The following is a 14,201-nucleotide window of genomic DNA, read 5'->3' on the forward strand; positions in this document are numbered from 1 at the left end:
ACCACGCAAAATAAGAGCTCATGGTGTAGAGGATAAAGTATTAGTGTAAACAAAGGATTGGTTAGCTAACGTGGAGCAGAGAGTAGGGGTAAGTGGGTCATTTTTGGATTGACAAATTGTTGCAATTGGAGTGCCACAGGGATCAATGCTGGGGCCTCAACTATTTACAATCCATTTCGTCAAGAAAACAAGAAATTGTAATATTTTTTGTCTGCTGATGTCACTTCATTTTTCCTATGTATGGGAAGTCAGGCTGTTGGGGGTGTAAATATGGTAATTGGAATAAGAGCTAGAATGACTGCAAGAATCTAAAACCAACAGTAAGAAGTGGTTTTGATATGTTAATGAGCCAAGAGGAATTTCAATCAGAGTTTTACATAAAGCAATAACAGGAGTGTTTTTTAATCAAGTTGTTTTAGTTGAAAGGGGGATATATGCAGGTCGTAAAAGGTGCAAGTAAATAAAGACTAAGTTTGCTTTTACAAGAGCTAAAGTAAAGAATAGTCTAATCAAGTCCATGAAGAAAACATTTCTAAAGAAACTGGTTAAGACAATGGAGAGATTGAAGGGAAGGAATGCATTTAAGGAAATACTGATGCCTAGGTGGGGGTGGCTGGTCAGATCTCCCAGAAGACAGCAGGGTAGCTGGTCAGAACTCCCAGAAGATAGTGTAAACAAGGCCAGACCTGAAGACCCAGTTGACGTCAGCTTCAGAGGACACCCCAAGGTAAAAAGGCACTGTGTGGTAAAAATTACTGGAATTCTATTGATTTTTCTATAAATCTTTAAGGATAATTGCTGAACAGAAAAGGGGAAAGGCTAGCTCTGAATGTATTTAAGTTAAGATCTTGTGGAAATGGTTTCAAGTACTGTTGACTGTGTAAAGCCATTCTTGTGTTTAAATGTAACTGAGTTTTTTTCCCTTTATTATTTTAAAGAATGTTTACTTTACAATAAAATTATCACAAGTAGTCAGGGACATCAATTCCTGATTTCAGAACCTCTCCTCATGCTATACAACTTGCAAAAACCGTTGTGGCAGCTGTTTCAAGTTTCCCTCTGGGGTTTGGGCAGCTCAGCATTTACCATCAGCTGTGCCACAGCAATATCAATGACTGCGATGGACAAAACATATTGTTACTAAATTTGCTGATGACACAAAGGTGGGTTGGAGAGTAAGTTGTCAAGAGGGAGCAAATAGCCTTCAGAGGGATATAGGTAGGTTAAATGAGTGAGCAAAATTTTGGTAGATGGTCTACAATGTGGGAAAATGTGAACTTGTCCACTTTGGCAGGAAGAATAGAATAGCAGTATATTATTTAAATGGGAAGAACTTTGCAGTGCAGATGGAGCTGCTGGGTGTCCTGGTGCATCAATCACAAAAGGTTAGTATGCTGGTACAGCAAGTGATTAGGAAGGGAAATGGAATGTTGTCATTTATTGCAGGGGGAATGGAATATGGAAGTATGGATGTTTTGCCACAGTTGTACAGGGCATTGGTGAGACCACGTTTGGAGTACTGTGCACAGTTTTAGTCTCCTCATTTAAGAAAAGGATATAATTGCATTGAAAGCAGCTCAGAGAAGGTTCGCTGGACTGATTCCTGGGATGAAGGAGTTATCTTATGAGGAAAGGTTGGGCAGGTTGCATCTGTACCTATGGGATTTGAAAAGAATGAAAGGTGATCTTATTGAAACATAAGGCTTTAAGGAGACTTGACAGTGTGGATGCTGAAACAATGTTTCCCCTTGTGAGAAAGACTAAAACTAGGGAACAGTTTAAAAATAAGGGGTCTCCCATTTAAGAAAGAGAGGAGTAGAATTTTTTTTCTCAGAGGTTTGTTCGTCTGTGGAATTCTCTTTCCCAGAGAGCAGGGTCATTGAATATTTTAAAGGTTAAGGTTTAAGGAGTCAACGGTTATAGGAGTTAGATAGGGAACGTATAGTTGAGGCCACAATCAGATCAGCCATGATCATATCAAATGGTGCAACAGACTCGAGGGTACCAAATGGCCTACACTCCTGCTCCCATTCTAATGTTCGTTTGGTCATGTGCCCAATTAGCCATGCTCCTTGGCAATTCTATCTAGCAGGTCTATTGTGTCCTGGTCTGTAAAAGAAGGTTCACAGAGCCTTTGATGGGCCATTTTGAACAAGCTTTCCAGACTCCAGGTCAGTACATGATATATTATGCCATAGGTTTTAACAATATACTTATTATGAGGGGCTTTTGACAGAGTGGATAGGGAAAAACTGTGTCCACTGACAGGAGAGTCAATTACCAGAGGACACAAATTTAAAATAACTGGCAAAATAATCTAGGGGTGGGGAAAGAGAAAGATGAGTTTTTTTTCACACAATTAGTTGTTGTGATTTGGAATGCACTGCCTAAAGCAAATGCATAGTAAGTTTCAAGGGGAATTGGATAAATACTTACAAAATGAATAATGCGCAGGGGAAAGAGCAGGGGAGTGGGACAAATTGCATAGCTCGTTCAAAGACACAAAGGACTGAATGGCTTCCTTTTGTGCTGTACTATTCTTAGAGCTCTTTGAAAGGACAGCTGTTGTTTTCACAAGTATGCACCACTTAATGCCTTGGGCACAGATACTAAAAATAAAACTACTATTGCCCTATGGGTTGGGAGGCTACAATGAAGCAAGTTAGTATTTTTAAAAATACATTATAGCAGAAAGAGTTGGGTACTTCCTCAGGCCACAAGGCCTCAGAAATTGCAGAAGCTGCTTAAGACCTGGCAAGGATTGGGTTGGAGGACAAGTTTGGGCAAGGTCAATGTAAAGTTAGATTGGATGTGGGTGCCCAGGGCACACTGCTGGAGAGTGGGAAATAAAGGATATAGGAAGACTGCAGCAGTAAGGTGATCTAGGGTGGGGTTAAGTTTGAAGGCGGATCAGGCAGGGCAATGCACCAGTTGGCGGTCAGAATTTCACCTCAGAAAGAATAAGGTACTGTTGTCTTAGCAGAATTTGTTTATGAAAATCCAAAAATTGTGCCCATGTTCGTGCACTTCCTTTTGCCTGAACAATTCCTCAGACAATGAACTAACTATACATCACAAAACAAGATGGATATAATTCAGACAAAATAAGATTCTTCACTATCAGCATGCTCATCTGCAGACCAATTATCAAGTGCCTTAACTTTAAAGTTGTAGAAAGCACAGCAGCAATTTGCACACAGAAAGATCCCACAACCAATATGATAATGACCAGAATTACCTGGAAAAACTCAGCAGGTCTGGCAGCATCGGCGGAGAAGAAAAGAGTTGACGTTTCGAGTCCTCATGACCCTTCGACAGAACTTGAGTTCGAGTCCAGGAAAGAGCTGAAATATAAGCTGGTTTAAGGTGTGTGTGGGGGGGGGCGGAGAGATAGAGAGACAGAGAGGTGGAGGGGGGGGGGGGGGTGGTTGTAGGGACAAACAAGCAGTGATAGAAGCAGATCATCAAAAGATGTCAACGACAATAGTACAATAGAACACATAGGTGTTAAAGTTAAAGTTGGTGATATTATCTAAACGAATGTGCTAATTAAGAATGGATGGTAGGGCACTCAAGGTATAGCTCTAGTGGGGTTTTTTTTTATAATGGAAATAGGTGGGAAAAGGAAAATCTTTATAATTTATTGGAAAAAAAAGGAAGGGGGAAACAGGGGGTGGGGATGGGGGAGGGAGCTCACGACCTAAAGTTGTTGAATTCAATATTCAGTCCGGAAGGCTGTAAAGTCCCTAGTCGGAAGATGAGGTGTTGTTCCTCCAGTTTGCGTTGGGCTTCACTGGAACAATGCAGCAAGCCAAGGACAGACATGTGGGCAAGAGAGCAGGGTGGAGTGTTAAAATGGCAAGCGACAGGGAGGTTTGGGTCATTCTTGCGGACAGATCGCAGGTGTTCTGCAAAGCGGTCGCCCAGTTTACGTTTGGTCTCTCCAATGTAGAGGAGACCACATTGGGAGCAACGAATGCAGTAGACTAAGTTGGGGGAAATGCAAGTGAAATGCTGCTTCACTTGGTAATGTAAATAAGTAATTAATAAAGTAACACACATCAGATGATGTAATTCAGGGTAGGTCTTCGGACCACTAACTTTGTGACCGGCTTCCTGGTTTCATTGCTACCTAAGTGACAAACATCCACGCTTGCCAAATTTTAAATTCGGGCTGAAAATCAAGACCAAGCAAGATGGACCACGTGAAAATGATGGAGGGGTGGAGATTGGAAGCAAAATTAATAAATTTTTCCAAGTCCTGACGAGAGCATGAAGTGGCACCGAAGTAATCATCGATGTACCGGAGAAAGAGTTGTGGAAGGGGGCCGGAGTAGGACTGCAACAAGGAATGTTCCACATACCCCATAAAGAGACAGGCATAGCTGGGGCCCATGCGGGTACCCATAGCCACACCTTTTATTTGGAGGAAGTGAGAGGAGTTGAAGGAGAAATTGTTCAGCGTGAGAACAAGTTCAGCCAGACGGAGGACAGTAGTGGTGGATGGGGATTGTTCGGGCCTCTGTTCGAGGAAGAAGCTAAGGGCCCTCAGACCATCCTGGTGGGGGATGGATGTGTAGAGGGATTGGACGTCCATGGTGAAGAGGAAGCGGTAGGGGCCAGGGAACTGGAAATTGTTGATGTGACGTAAGGTTTCAGAGGAATCACAGATGTAGGTGGGAAGGGACTGGACAAGGGGAGAGAGAAGGGAGTCAAGATAACGAGAAATGAGTTCTGTGGGGCAGGAGCAAGCTGAGACGATCGGTCTACCGGGGCAGGTCTAGACCGATCGTCTCAGCTTGCTCCTGCCCCACAGAACTCATTTCTCGTTATCTTGACTCCCTTCTCTCTCCCCTTGTCCAGTCTCTTCCCACCTACATCCGTGATTCCTCTGACACCTTACGTCACATCAACAATTTCCAGTTCCCTGGCCCCTACCGCTTCCTCTTCACCATGGACGTCCAATCCCTCTACACCTCCATCCCCCACCAGGATGGTCTGAGGGCCCTTAGCTTCTTCCTCGAACAGAGACCCGAACAATCCCCATCCACCACTACTGTCCTCCGTCTGGCTGAACTTGTTCTCACGCTGAACAATTTCTCCTTCAACTCCTCTCACTTCCTCCAAATAAAAGGTGTGGCTATGGGTACCCGCATGGGCCCCAGCTATGCCTGTCTCTTTATGGGGTATGTGGAACATTCCTTGTTGCAGTCCTACTCCGGCCCCCTTCCACAACTCTTTCTCCGGTACATCGATGATTACTTCGGTGCCGCTTCATGCTCTCGTCAGGACTTGGAAAAATTTATTAATTTTGCTTCCAATCTCCACCTCTCCATCATTTTCACGTGGTCCATATCTGACACTTCCCTTCCCTTCCTTGACCTCTCTGTCTCAATCTCTGGTGATAGACTGCCCACCAATATCCATTACAAACCCACCGACTCCCACAGCTATCTCGACTACAGCTCCTCACACCCCGCTTCCTGTAAGGACTCCATCCCATTCTCTCAGTTCCTTCGCCTCCGTCGCATCTGTTCCGATGATGCTACATTCAAAAACAGTTCCTCTGACATGTCCTCCTCCTTCCTTAACCGAGGTCTTCCACCCACGGTCGTTGACAGGGCCCTCAACCGTGTCCGGCCCATCTCCCGCGCATCCACCCTCACGCCTTCTCCTGCCTCCCAGAAACATGATAGGGTCCCCCTTGTCCTCACTTATCACCCCACCAGCCTCCGCATTCAAAGGATCATCCTCCGCCATTTCCGCCAACTCCAGCATGATGCCACCACCAAACACATCTTCCCTTCACCCCCCTTATCGGCATTCCGTAGGGATCGCTCCCTCCGGGACACCCTGGTCCACTCCTCCATCACCCCCTACTCCTCAACCCCCTCCTATGGCACAACCCCATGCCCACGCAAAAGATGCAACACCTGCCCCTTCACTTCCTCTCTCCTCACCGTCCAAGGACCCAAACACTCCTTTCAAGTGAAGCAGCATTTCACTTGCATTTCCCCCAACTTAGTCTACTGCATTCGTTGCTCCCAATGTGGTCTCCTCTACATTGGAGAGACCAAACGTAAACTGGGCGACCGCTTTGCAGAACACCTGCGGTCTGTCCGCAAGAATGACCCAAACCTCCCTGTCGCTTGCCATTTTAACACTCCACCCTGCTCTCTTGCCCACATGTCTGTCCTTGGCTTGCTGCATTGTTCCAGTGAAGCCCAACGCAAACTGGAGGAACAACACCTCATCTTCCGACTAGGGACTTTACAGCCTTCCGGACTGAATATTGAATTCAACAACTTTAGGTCGTGAGCTCCCTCCCCCATCCCCACCCCCTGTTTCCCTCTTCCTTTTTTTTCCAATAAATTATAAAGATTTTCCTTTTCCCACCTATTTCCATTATAAAAAAAAACCCCACTAGAGCTATACCTTGAGTGCCCTACCATCCATTCTTAATTAGCACATTCGTTTAGATAATATCACCAACTTTAACTTTAACACCTATGTGTTCTATTGTACTATTGTCGTTGACATCTTTTGATGATCTGCTTCTATCACTGCTTGTTTGTCCCTACAACCACACACACCCCACGACCCCCCCCCACCTCTCTGTCTCTCTATCTCTCCGCCCCCCACACACACACACCTTAAACCAGCTTATATTTCAGCTCTTTCCTGGACTCGAACTCAAGTTCTGTCGAAGGGTCATGAGGACTCGAAACGTCAACTCTTTTCTTCTCCGCCGATGCTGCCAGACCTGCTGAGTTTTTCCAGGTAATTCTGTTTTTGTTTTGGATTTCCAGCATCCGCAGTTTTTTTGTTTTTATGATATGACCAGGTTATCTGTTTAAATGATGTTGGATGAGGCATGGGCTCTTTAACATCCAACTGAGCTGGGGGGAGTGCTCAGTTTAAATGTCACATCCAAAAGACAGCATATCTGAGCCTGCAGCACCCCCTCAGTACTGCACTGGAATTTGAAAACAAGTGACCAAAATTTAGCTGTGAATTAACTCACTAAATCTACTCTCCAAATTTGTCAACGTTTGTTACTGAAAAAGAAAGACTTTTTTTGTCCAAGTTTTCCAGCTTGCACTCATCAGGACAATTTGCAAGGATACTAAATGTAAAGGGAACAACAATTTGTACTGTATGAGAAGAGTGCCAATTGTTGGCAAGTGGACTCTGATTGGCAGAGACATTTCCATGGAGAATGCGCTGGTTGATGGTGACTGACAGTTAATTGCCAAGCATTTTGAAATTTAAATCAGACAGCTCGACTCTGATTCCTCAGGGCAATGCTTTGACCAATGCACCAGCAAATGGCTCTTGCTTATTTTGTTTAGCTGAAACAGGCGCAAATGTTTGTACGTGTTCCATCTGTCTGCAAATGAAGCAGTCAAATGAACTCCCTTTCCTTAATGTGCTAGTTGAAACAAACTGCCAGTCGACTGCAAGCCGACCATCACTGGTCAATATACCCTTTGGGATTCTTACAGTTCCATACGCTACAAGATTGGCCTTATTGACAACCCCATAATAGGGTCTGAGCCATTTGCTCACTATGCAAGCTCGATGATGAAACAGGGCACATCAAAGGCATCCTGGAGGATAATGGCTACCCTGATGAGATAATTTCACGCTGGAAATCATGCAAACTTATGAACAGGCCCAAGGCCATCACTTTCGGCCCTGAAAAGTGCTCAGTCTACCTCAGATTACCCTGGAACGGCAAGGTGTCGCAAAAATTTGAGCAACAGGTGAAGCTAGCTGTTTCATGCTGCTACTATGCAGTAGCAACACGAGTGGTATTCACCACTGTTAGGAATTAGAGATAGCCTAAGTAACTTATGTGTATTTGGGTGTGTTAGGAATAAGGTGTAGCTTTAATGTTTCAATTTGATTGGTATTTGTGTGTTTGTGTGTTAAGAAAAAGGGGAGTTGAGTTTTATTTTCACTTTAAAAGATGCCTGCACCTTAATGGAGGTCTTATGACTCTTCAAGGAAAGTTATGACAATGTTGGAAAAAAGCTGTGTTGTTGCCTAGCAACAGGAGGTCCCACAGAGACAAAAAAAGTAGCTTCAGTTCAGTTGGAAGCAGTTGCAGCATAGGAGAGACATATAGCAAGTCCCAAGCCAAAGTCCAGCTGAAGCTAGGATTTCAGAGAGGCTGTACAACAGAGACAGATAGCAAATCCCAAACTAAAATTGGTTCCAGAAATTAAAGAAGAAAGTCCCAAAATCCAGGTAGTGGAACAGGAAAGGTCCCAAGAGCACAGTCTAGTTAAAGGACAGGAATCTGGAAAAAGTCCTGTTCTATGGAAGTGAAAGTAAGGAGCAGAGAGGAAGACTCCAAGCTTAAAGGGAGAAAGCTGCAAGGCAGATTTAAAGCAATATAAAAGTGTGAGAAAAGCTGGAATACCCAAGGGGACAGCCAAAGGTCTGTAACTCTTTACTACAGGCATGTGAAGCAGTGGTGTTCTGTTGGCAGAGCTTAGTTTGTGAAAGAGTGCATGGAAGGCAAAGCTTGAATGCACGTGACGATCCAGGGGAGAGGAACATCGGAAGGAGAGTTCGAAACCCTGGAGATGCACCCCTGTGGAAGACGTCTGAGAGAAAGCATTGTTTCGGGAACGTTCCAGAGTGAGTTCTTGAGGAGAGATCCACAGCATGTGTTTGGAGTGGCATCTGTCGGTTGGTTTCAGAGTGTGGTGTGTCTGACCACAGGTCGCCTATTGGTTTGCGTGGACTGTGTACTTACTGTGGACATTAGAGTGCAAGATAGCTTTTGTAATTTGTGTTATCCTTACAAATCTGTATATATCTGTAAAGGTATAGTTGTGGGTGAAGAAGTATTGTAATATAGTTCATCTTTTTTTGTTTAATAAACGTTTTATTCTTTTGTTAAAAGTTCGCCAGCTGATTGCTGTGACTCTGTTTAGTAGCCATTCTCCATGTAACGAAACAAAAAATAAAACTTAGGATCTATCAAGCCAGGTTCCACCCTGGGATTTGGCTTGTCCAGTAGTAACATCAGCTGGGATTATAACACCAATAACAGGATCCTGCTGTCAAGCCAAAAAGATGTTCTGCCTATCACACAAATGAGTAATGCAGTATATGAATTTCAGTGCTAGTGTGATGCCAGGTTTGTAGGCCGTATGTCCCAAAAACTGGTGAATCATATCAAACAATGTGTCCCTTGCACTGTTCACAATGAGCAAGGTACAGATCATACCCAACCCAGCCCATGCTTGCAAAACTCAAAACGCAGTGTCCAATATTAGATGTGACTCCGTGATTGGACAACATTTTCTAAATAATCAAGTGTGTTAAGAATTACGCTGACAACCAATTTAATATTTAAGATTGTCAGTCAGGCTCGCAATATGGCACATTTGCATGTACTGGAAACTACATTTATTAATACACAGGACCCTGTTCTTTGCAGACAGAAAGAACATGTACATATATTGTGCCTGTTTCAGCTACACAAAATAAGTGGCAGCCATTTGCTGGTTCATTCCTCAGGGCAATGCCTTGACCAAAGTCAAGCTATCTGGTTTAAATTTAAAAAAAAATGCTTAGCAGTTAACCATCAATCACCATCAACTGGTGCATTCTCCATGGCAACGCCTCTACCAGAGTCCACTAGCCAATCAATCAACACTCTCTCTTCTCACAGTATAAACTGTTGTTCCATTTAAATTTGATATTCTTGTGAATTGTCCTGATGAGTGCAAGATGAAAAGCTCCGACAAAAAAAAGTCTCATTTTTTAAGCAATACTCAAGTTCTGCACTACCAAATGACTATTCATCAATGTTTGCTGACACAAATTGTGATGGACCAAATTTCCCTCTGGAGTGTGGTAACCTTGAATTATTGTTACAACAAATCAGTGAACTGGTTAAGCTTTTGGAGAATGGTAATTTATCTCTCCACATTGCAAAGACTGTCCAAACAGTGACTGGAACTGCTGACAAAACAGAAAAATCTGTGTGTGTGTGGTTATCTCTTTCAGAAGTCAATTAACTTTGCTGCCATTCCTTATCTATTAAAGCACTTTGCTGCTTAAATAAGGTTGTCACTTATAATCTGGATCAAACCTAGTCAGGGAATAGCTGAGGTGGCAGGAAATGAAATTAAGTCTTTCTCAAGTTCCAACTACACAGCATTTATTCTCCTCCTCCTCTCATTAGTTACGTGTTATCCACATATGTTAGCACATGTAGTGTACCCCCACCCCATTCCTCTAGGCAGGATAGATGTTATGGTCTTTCAATGTCTGTATTTTCTATTACCAATGACCAGGAGCTTATTTGCCTGCATTGCAACAGTGGCTACACCTAAAATACAGTTCACTGACTGTGAAGCACCAGAAAGCTGATACCGATTTAATAGAGGTGTTTAAATTATTTCCAAAGAGCCTTTGAAGAAGTGCCACATGACGAATTAATGAATAATGTCAGAACTTACAGAATCAGAAACAAGTAGCAGCCAACTGGCTGCAAGACAAAAAACCGAAATTAGGGGGTAAAGGATAACTATTCAGAGGTTGAAAAGTGGGGCTCCAATATTGGGACCACTAATGTTCAGAACTCATATTAACAATTTAGATTTTGGAATCAAAAATGCAATTTCTAAATTTTCAGATGACACCAAACTGGGGGAGGGATAGTCAACACTGAGAAGGACTGTGACAAATTGGTTGTTGATATACTACACCAATCAATGTTATTGCACCTTTCCTATTCCTTACCTCTAACCAGAGAGATCTTGTCCTTGACCCCTCTGGTACATCCTCTCTCTTCAGTATGTAATGCTGTCTTTATCCCATATTGCCATTCCACTCCCCACCCCTTTCCTGTCTCTCCTAAACACCTTTTACCCAGGAATATGTAACACCCAGTCCTGCCCTTCTTTGAGCCAGGTCTCTGTTATAGCAACAATATCATAATTCCATTTGTCAACCTGCGCCTGCAGTTCACCAAGTTTATTAACTACACTCTGTGCGTTCACATACATGCACATTAGCTCTGCTTTAGGCTTTTTTACTTTCCCGCTTATTCTGACCCCTTCTAATGACTTACTGTTGCCTACCCCGATTCTATCAAACTCTCCAAGTATTCTATCTATCTTGATGCAATAAAATCTGCTTTCAAGACCTCACCCCTTTTCCTACCTATGTCATTGGTCCCAACCACGACCTCTGGCTGTTCACCCTCCCCCAAAAGAATGCCCTGCAGCTGCTCTGTGACATCCTTGATTCCGGCACCATGGAGGCAAAAGACCACCCTGGAGTCACGTCGATAGCTGCAGAAATGCCTGTCTGCTCCCCGAACTATTGAATCCCCTACTATTATAGCACTTGTACTCTTCCTCATCCCCTCCTGTGCAGCTGAGCCACCTGTGGCGCTAGTGACCTGGCTCTTGCTACAGTCCTCTGGAGGAACCATCTCGCTCACCAGTATCCAAAATGGAAAAGCGGTTAAAGAGTGAGATAGCCTTAGAAGATTAATGCACTACCTGCCTGTTGATCTTAGATATGCTGGCGGCCATCCATTCCCTCTCTGCCTGTGTACTTCTTAGCTCTGATGTGACCACCTCTCTAAACATGCTATCCATATAATCCTCAGCCTTGTGGATGCTTCACAGTGACTCCAGCTGCCACCCAAGCTCTGCAACTCAGAGCTCAAGTTTCTGCAGCTGGTGGACATTTCCTACAGAGGTAATCATTGAAGTCAATTTGTGCCTGCACAACTTCCCACATCCTGCAAGATGCACATTCCACTTGGCCGAGCTGCACTGACTATCTTATACTTTATATAAAGCTTTTACTAAAGTATTTACTCATTTATTTTAGTTATTATCTTAATTTAGAATAATTCCTATGTATACTACAATTTAGTATGTTTATCTCAGTCTCGCTCCTTCTCGCGCTCTTTTAATTCCCGACTCTGCTCCCAGTCTTGCTCCTTCTTGTACGCTTTTAACTCTCCAGCTCCGTTCTAAGTCTTGCCCCTTCTCAGGGAGTGCAGATGTCTCAGAGGGTTGTGAGGTTGTAGGAGATTACAGGGATAGGAATGGGAGGGGCGAGGCCACAGAAAGATTTGAAAACAAGGATGAGAAGTTTAAGGAATACCTCAATTTTAGTCGAGACCCAATATAGGCCAGCGAGCACAAAGAGACTTGGTGGATGGGACTTGGTGTAAGTTAGGATACCAAGTATGAGGGTTTATTTCTAGCAGGATAGAATTGAAAAGCAGAGAGATTTGCTAAACTTTTGTTGAGCCTTGGTTAGACCACACTTGGGGTACTCTGTCCAGTGCTGGTCACCTGTATTACAAAATGGACATAAAGGCACTGGAGAGGATGTAATAAAGTGAGTAATCTACGTTAATAGCTGGGTTTGACTCTAGAGTCAATTAAAGATTTTTGACATTGATTGGCTTATGCTGATGTAAGGGTAAAGAACTGAATATGTACCCCAAGACATTAGTAATTGAAATCTCAGTCCAGATACCAGAACTACAAGGTTACATTCATTAAGAAATTAAAAGACCAAGACTCTTTTCTCTTAGAAGGAGAGACTGAGTGGTGAACAAACAAGTGTCTTTAAAATTATGAAAGGTTTAATAGAGTAGACAGGGAGAGTTTTCATTTGAAGGAAAGAGCAAACTAGAGGCCATCAATATAAGATAGTCAAGAAGAAATCAAATAGGGAACTCAAAATGAACTTCTACATCCAGAAAGTGGTGAGAAAGTGAAACCTACTGTCACAGGGAGTATTTGAGGTGAATAGTATTTAAAGAGAAGCTAGATAAGCCTATGAAGGGGAAAGGAATAGAGGAATATGTTTAAAATTGGATGAGGAAGGTTGGGAAGTGTCTCAGGTGGAACATATCGCATGGATTGATTAGGTCAAATGGCCTGTTTCTGTGTTGTATATTCTATGTTTGTGATATGTAATGATGTGGGGATTTGATGAGGACACAGGGAACCAACATCCTCTGGTAAAGCAGTCCAAGTCAAGGAGATTTGATCTTAAAATTACAGTCAGGCCATTGAGAAGTGAAATTTTTTCCATACAAAGAGCAGGGGAATTATGAAACTTGCTTCCCCAAAAGGCCACGGAACACAAGTGACATTTTCAAGACTAAGATTGGTTGATTTTTGTTTGACAAGAATATAAAGGTACAGCCATTGTGGATCAATGGAGTTGAGGTACACAACAACCATGTTCTAATAGGATGGGGTAAACAGACTCCAGGTGTCAAATTGCCTATTCACATTCCTATGAGATTTTCTGCTGATGTGAAAGGTGTTATCTCAATACAAGTTCCTTCTTTTGCTTCACTGCATGGAACTAGTGCACTGGGGCATACATTGTGTTTTTTTTTAATTATGGGATGTGGACATCACTGGCAAGGCCAGGATTTGTTGCCCATCCCGAATTGCCCTTGAACTGAGTGGCTTGCTAGGCCATTTCAGAGGGCAGTTAAGAGTCAACCATATTGTTGTCACACATAGGCCAGGCCAAGCAAGGATGGCAGATTTCCTTCTCCAAGGGACATTAGTGACTGAGATGAGTTTTTTTTTAAAACAACAGTTGATGATAGTTGTTATGGTCATCTTTATGTTCCACATTTCATTAATTGCATTTAAATTCCACCAGCTGCCATGGTGGGATTTAAGTATTAGCCTTGGCCTTTGGATTACTAGTCCTAGTAACATTACTACTATGCCATTGTCTCCCCCTAGTGCTCTACCCAAAACAGCCACCTAGCTTTAAAAACTGAAATTCAAAATAGCGAGTTCTAGAATGAACAGGTCAGCATAAACCAATGTTAAAAATCTTCAGCTGAATCTAGAGTTAAACCTAGCTACTTAAATGTAGATTACCCACTAACCCTATGTATTAAAACGAGCATTCCAACATCACTATTGTTGAATGGCCATACCTACTTTGAAACAAAGTAGAGGTCTGAAAATACTGATCTTGAAGAAGTGGTTTACCTCTGCCATACATTGCCCTATAGGTGCCTTCGATCTCAGTTATTTCCTGGGGTGATGGTCTTTTGGCAGCGGCTGCAATCCATAGCCGGCCTCGGTGTGATGTGTACCAGGTCCTACCCTCTGCCCTGGGAACACAAAGCAAACTGGACTTAAAACCTCAGAACAAGTCCCACACAA

The 14,201-nt window shown here is 43.1% G+C and overlaps 1 protein-coding gene across 1 annotated transcript in view; it reads right to left on the minus strand.

The window, feature by feature from the left end:
- The window catches only part of trip4 (thyroid hormone receptor interactor 4), a 133,037-nt gene that overhangs the window by 64,752 nt on the left and 54,084 nt on the right, over window positions 1–14,201 (minus strand). The window contains exon 11 of the mRNA XM_041178649.1: window positions 14,025–14,149. Coding sequence (XP_041034583.1) covers window positions 14,025–14,149 — 125 coding nt within the window. The remainder of the gene's footprint in view (window positions 1–14,024; window positions 14,150–14,201) is intronic.

This window comes from Carcharodon carcharias, chromosome 32, assembly GCF_017639515.1.
Source record: "Carcharodon carcharias isolate sCarCar2 chromosome 32, sCarCar2.pri, whole genome shotgun sequence".
Lineage (NCBI taxonomy): Eukaryota > Metazoa > Chordata > Chondrichthyes > Lamniformes > Lamnidae > Carcharodon > Carcharodon carcharias.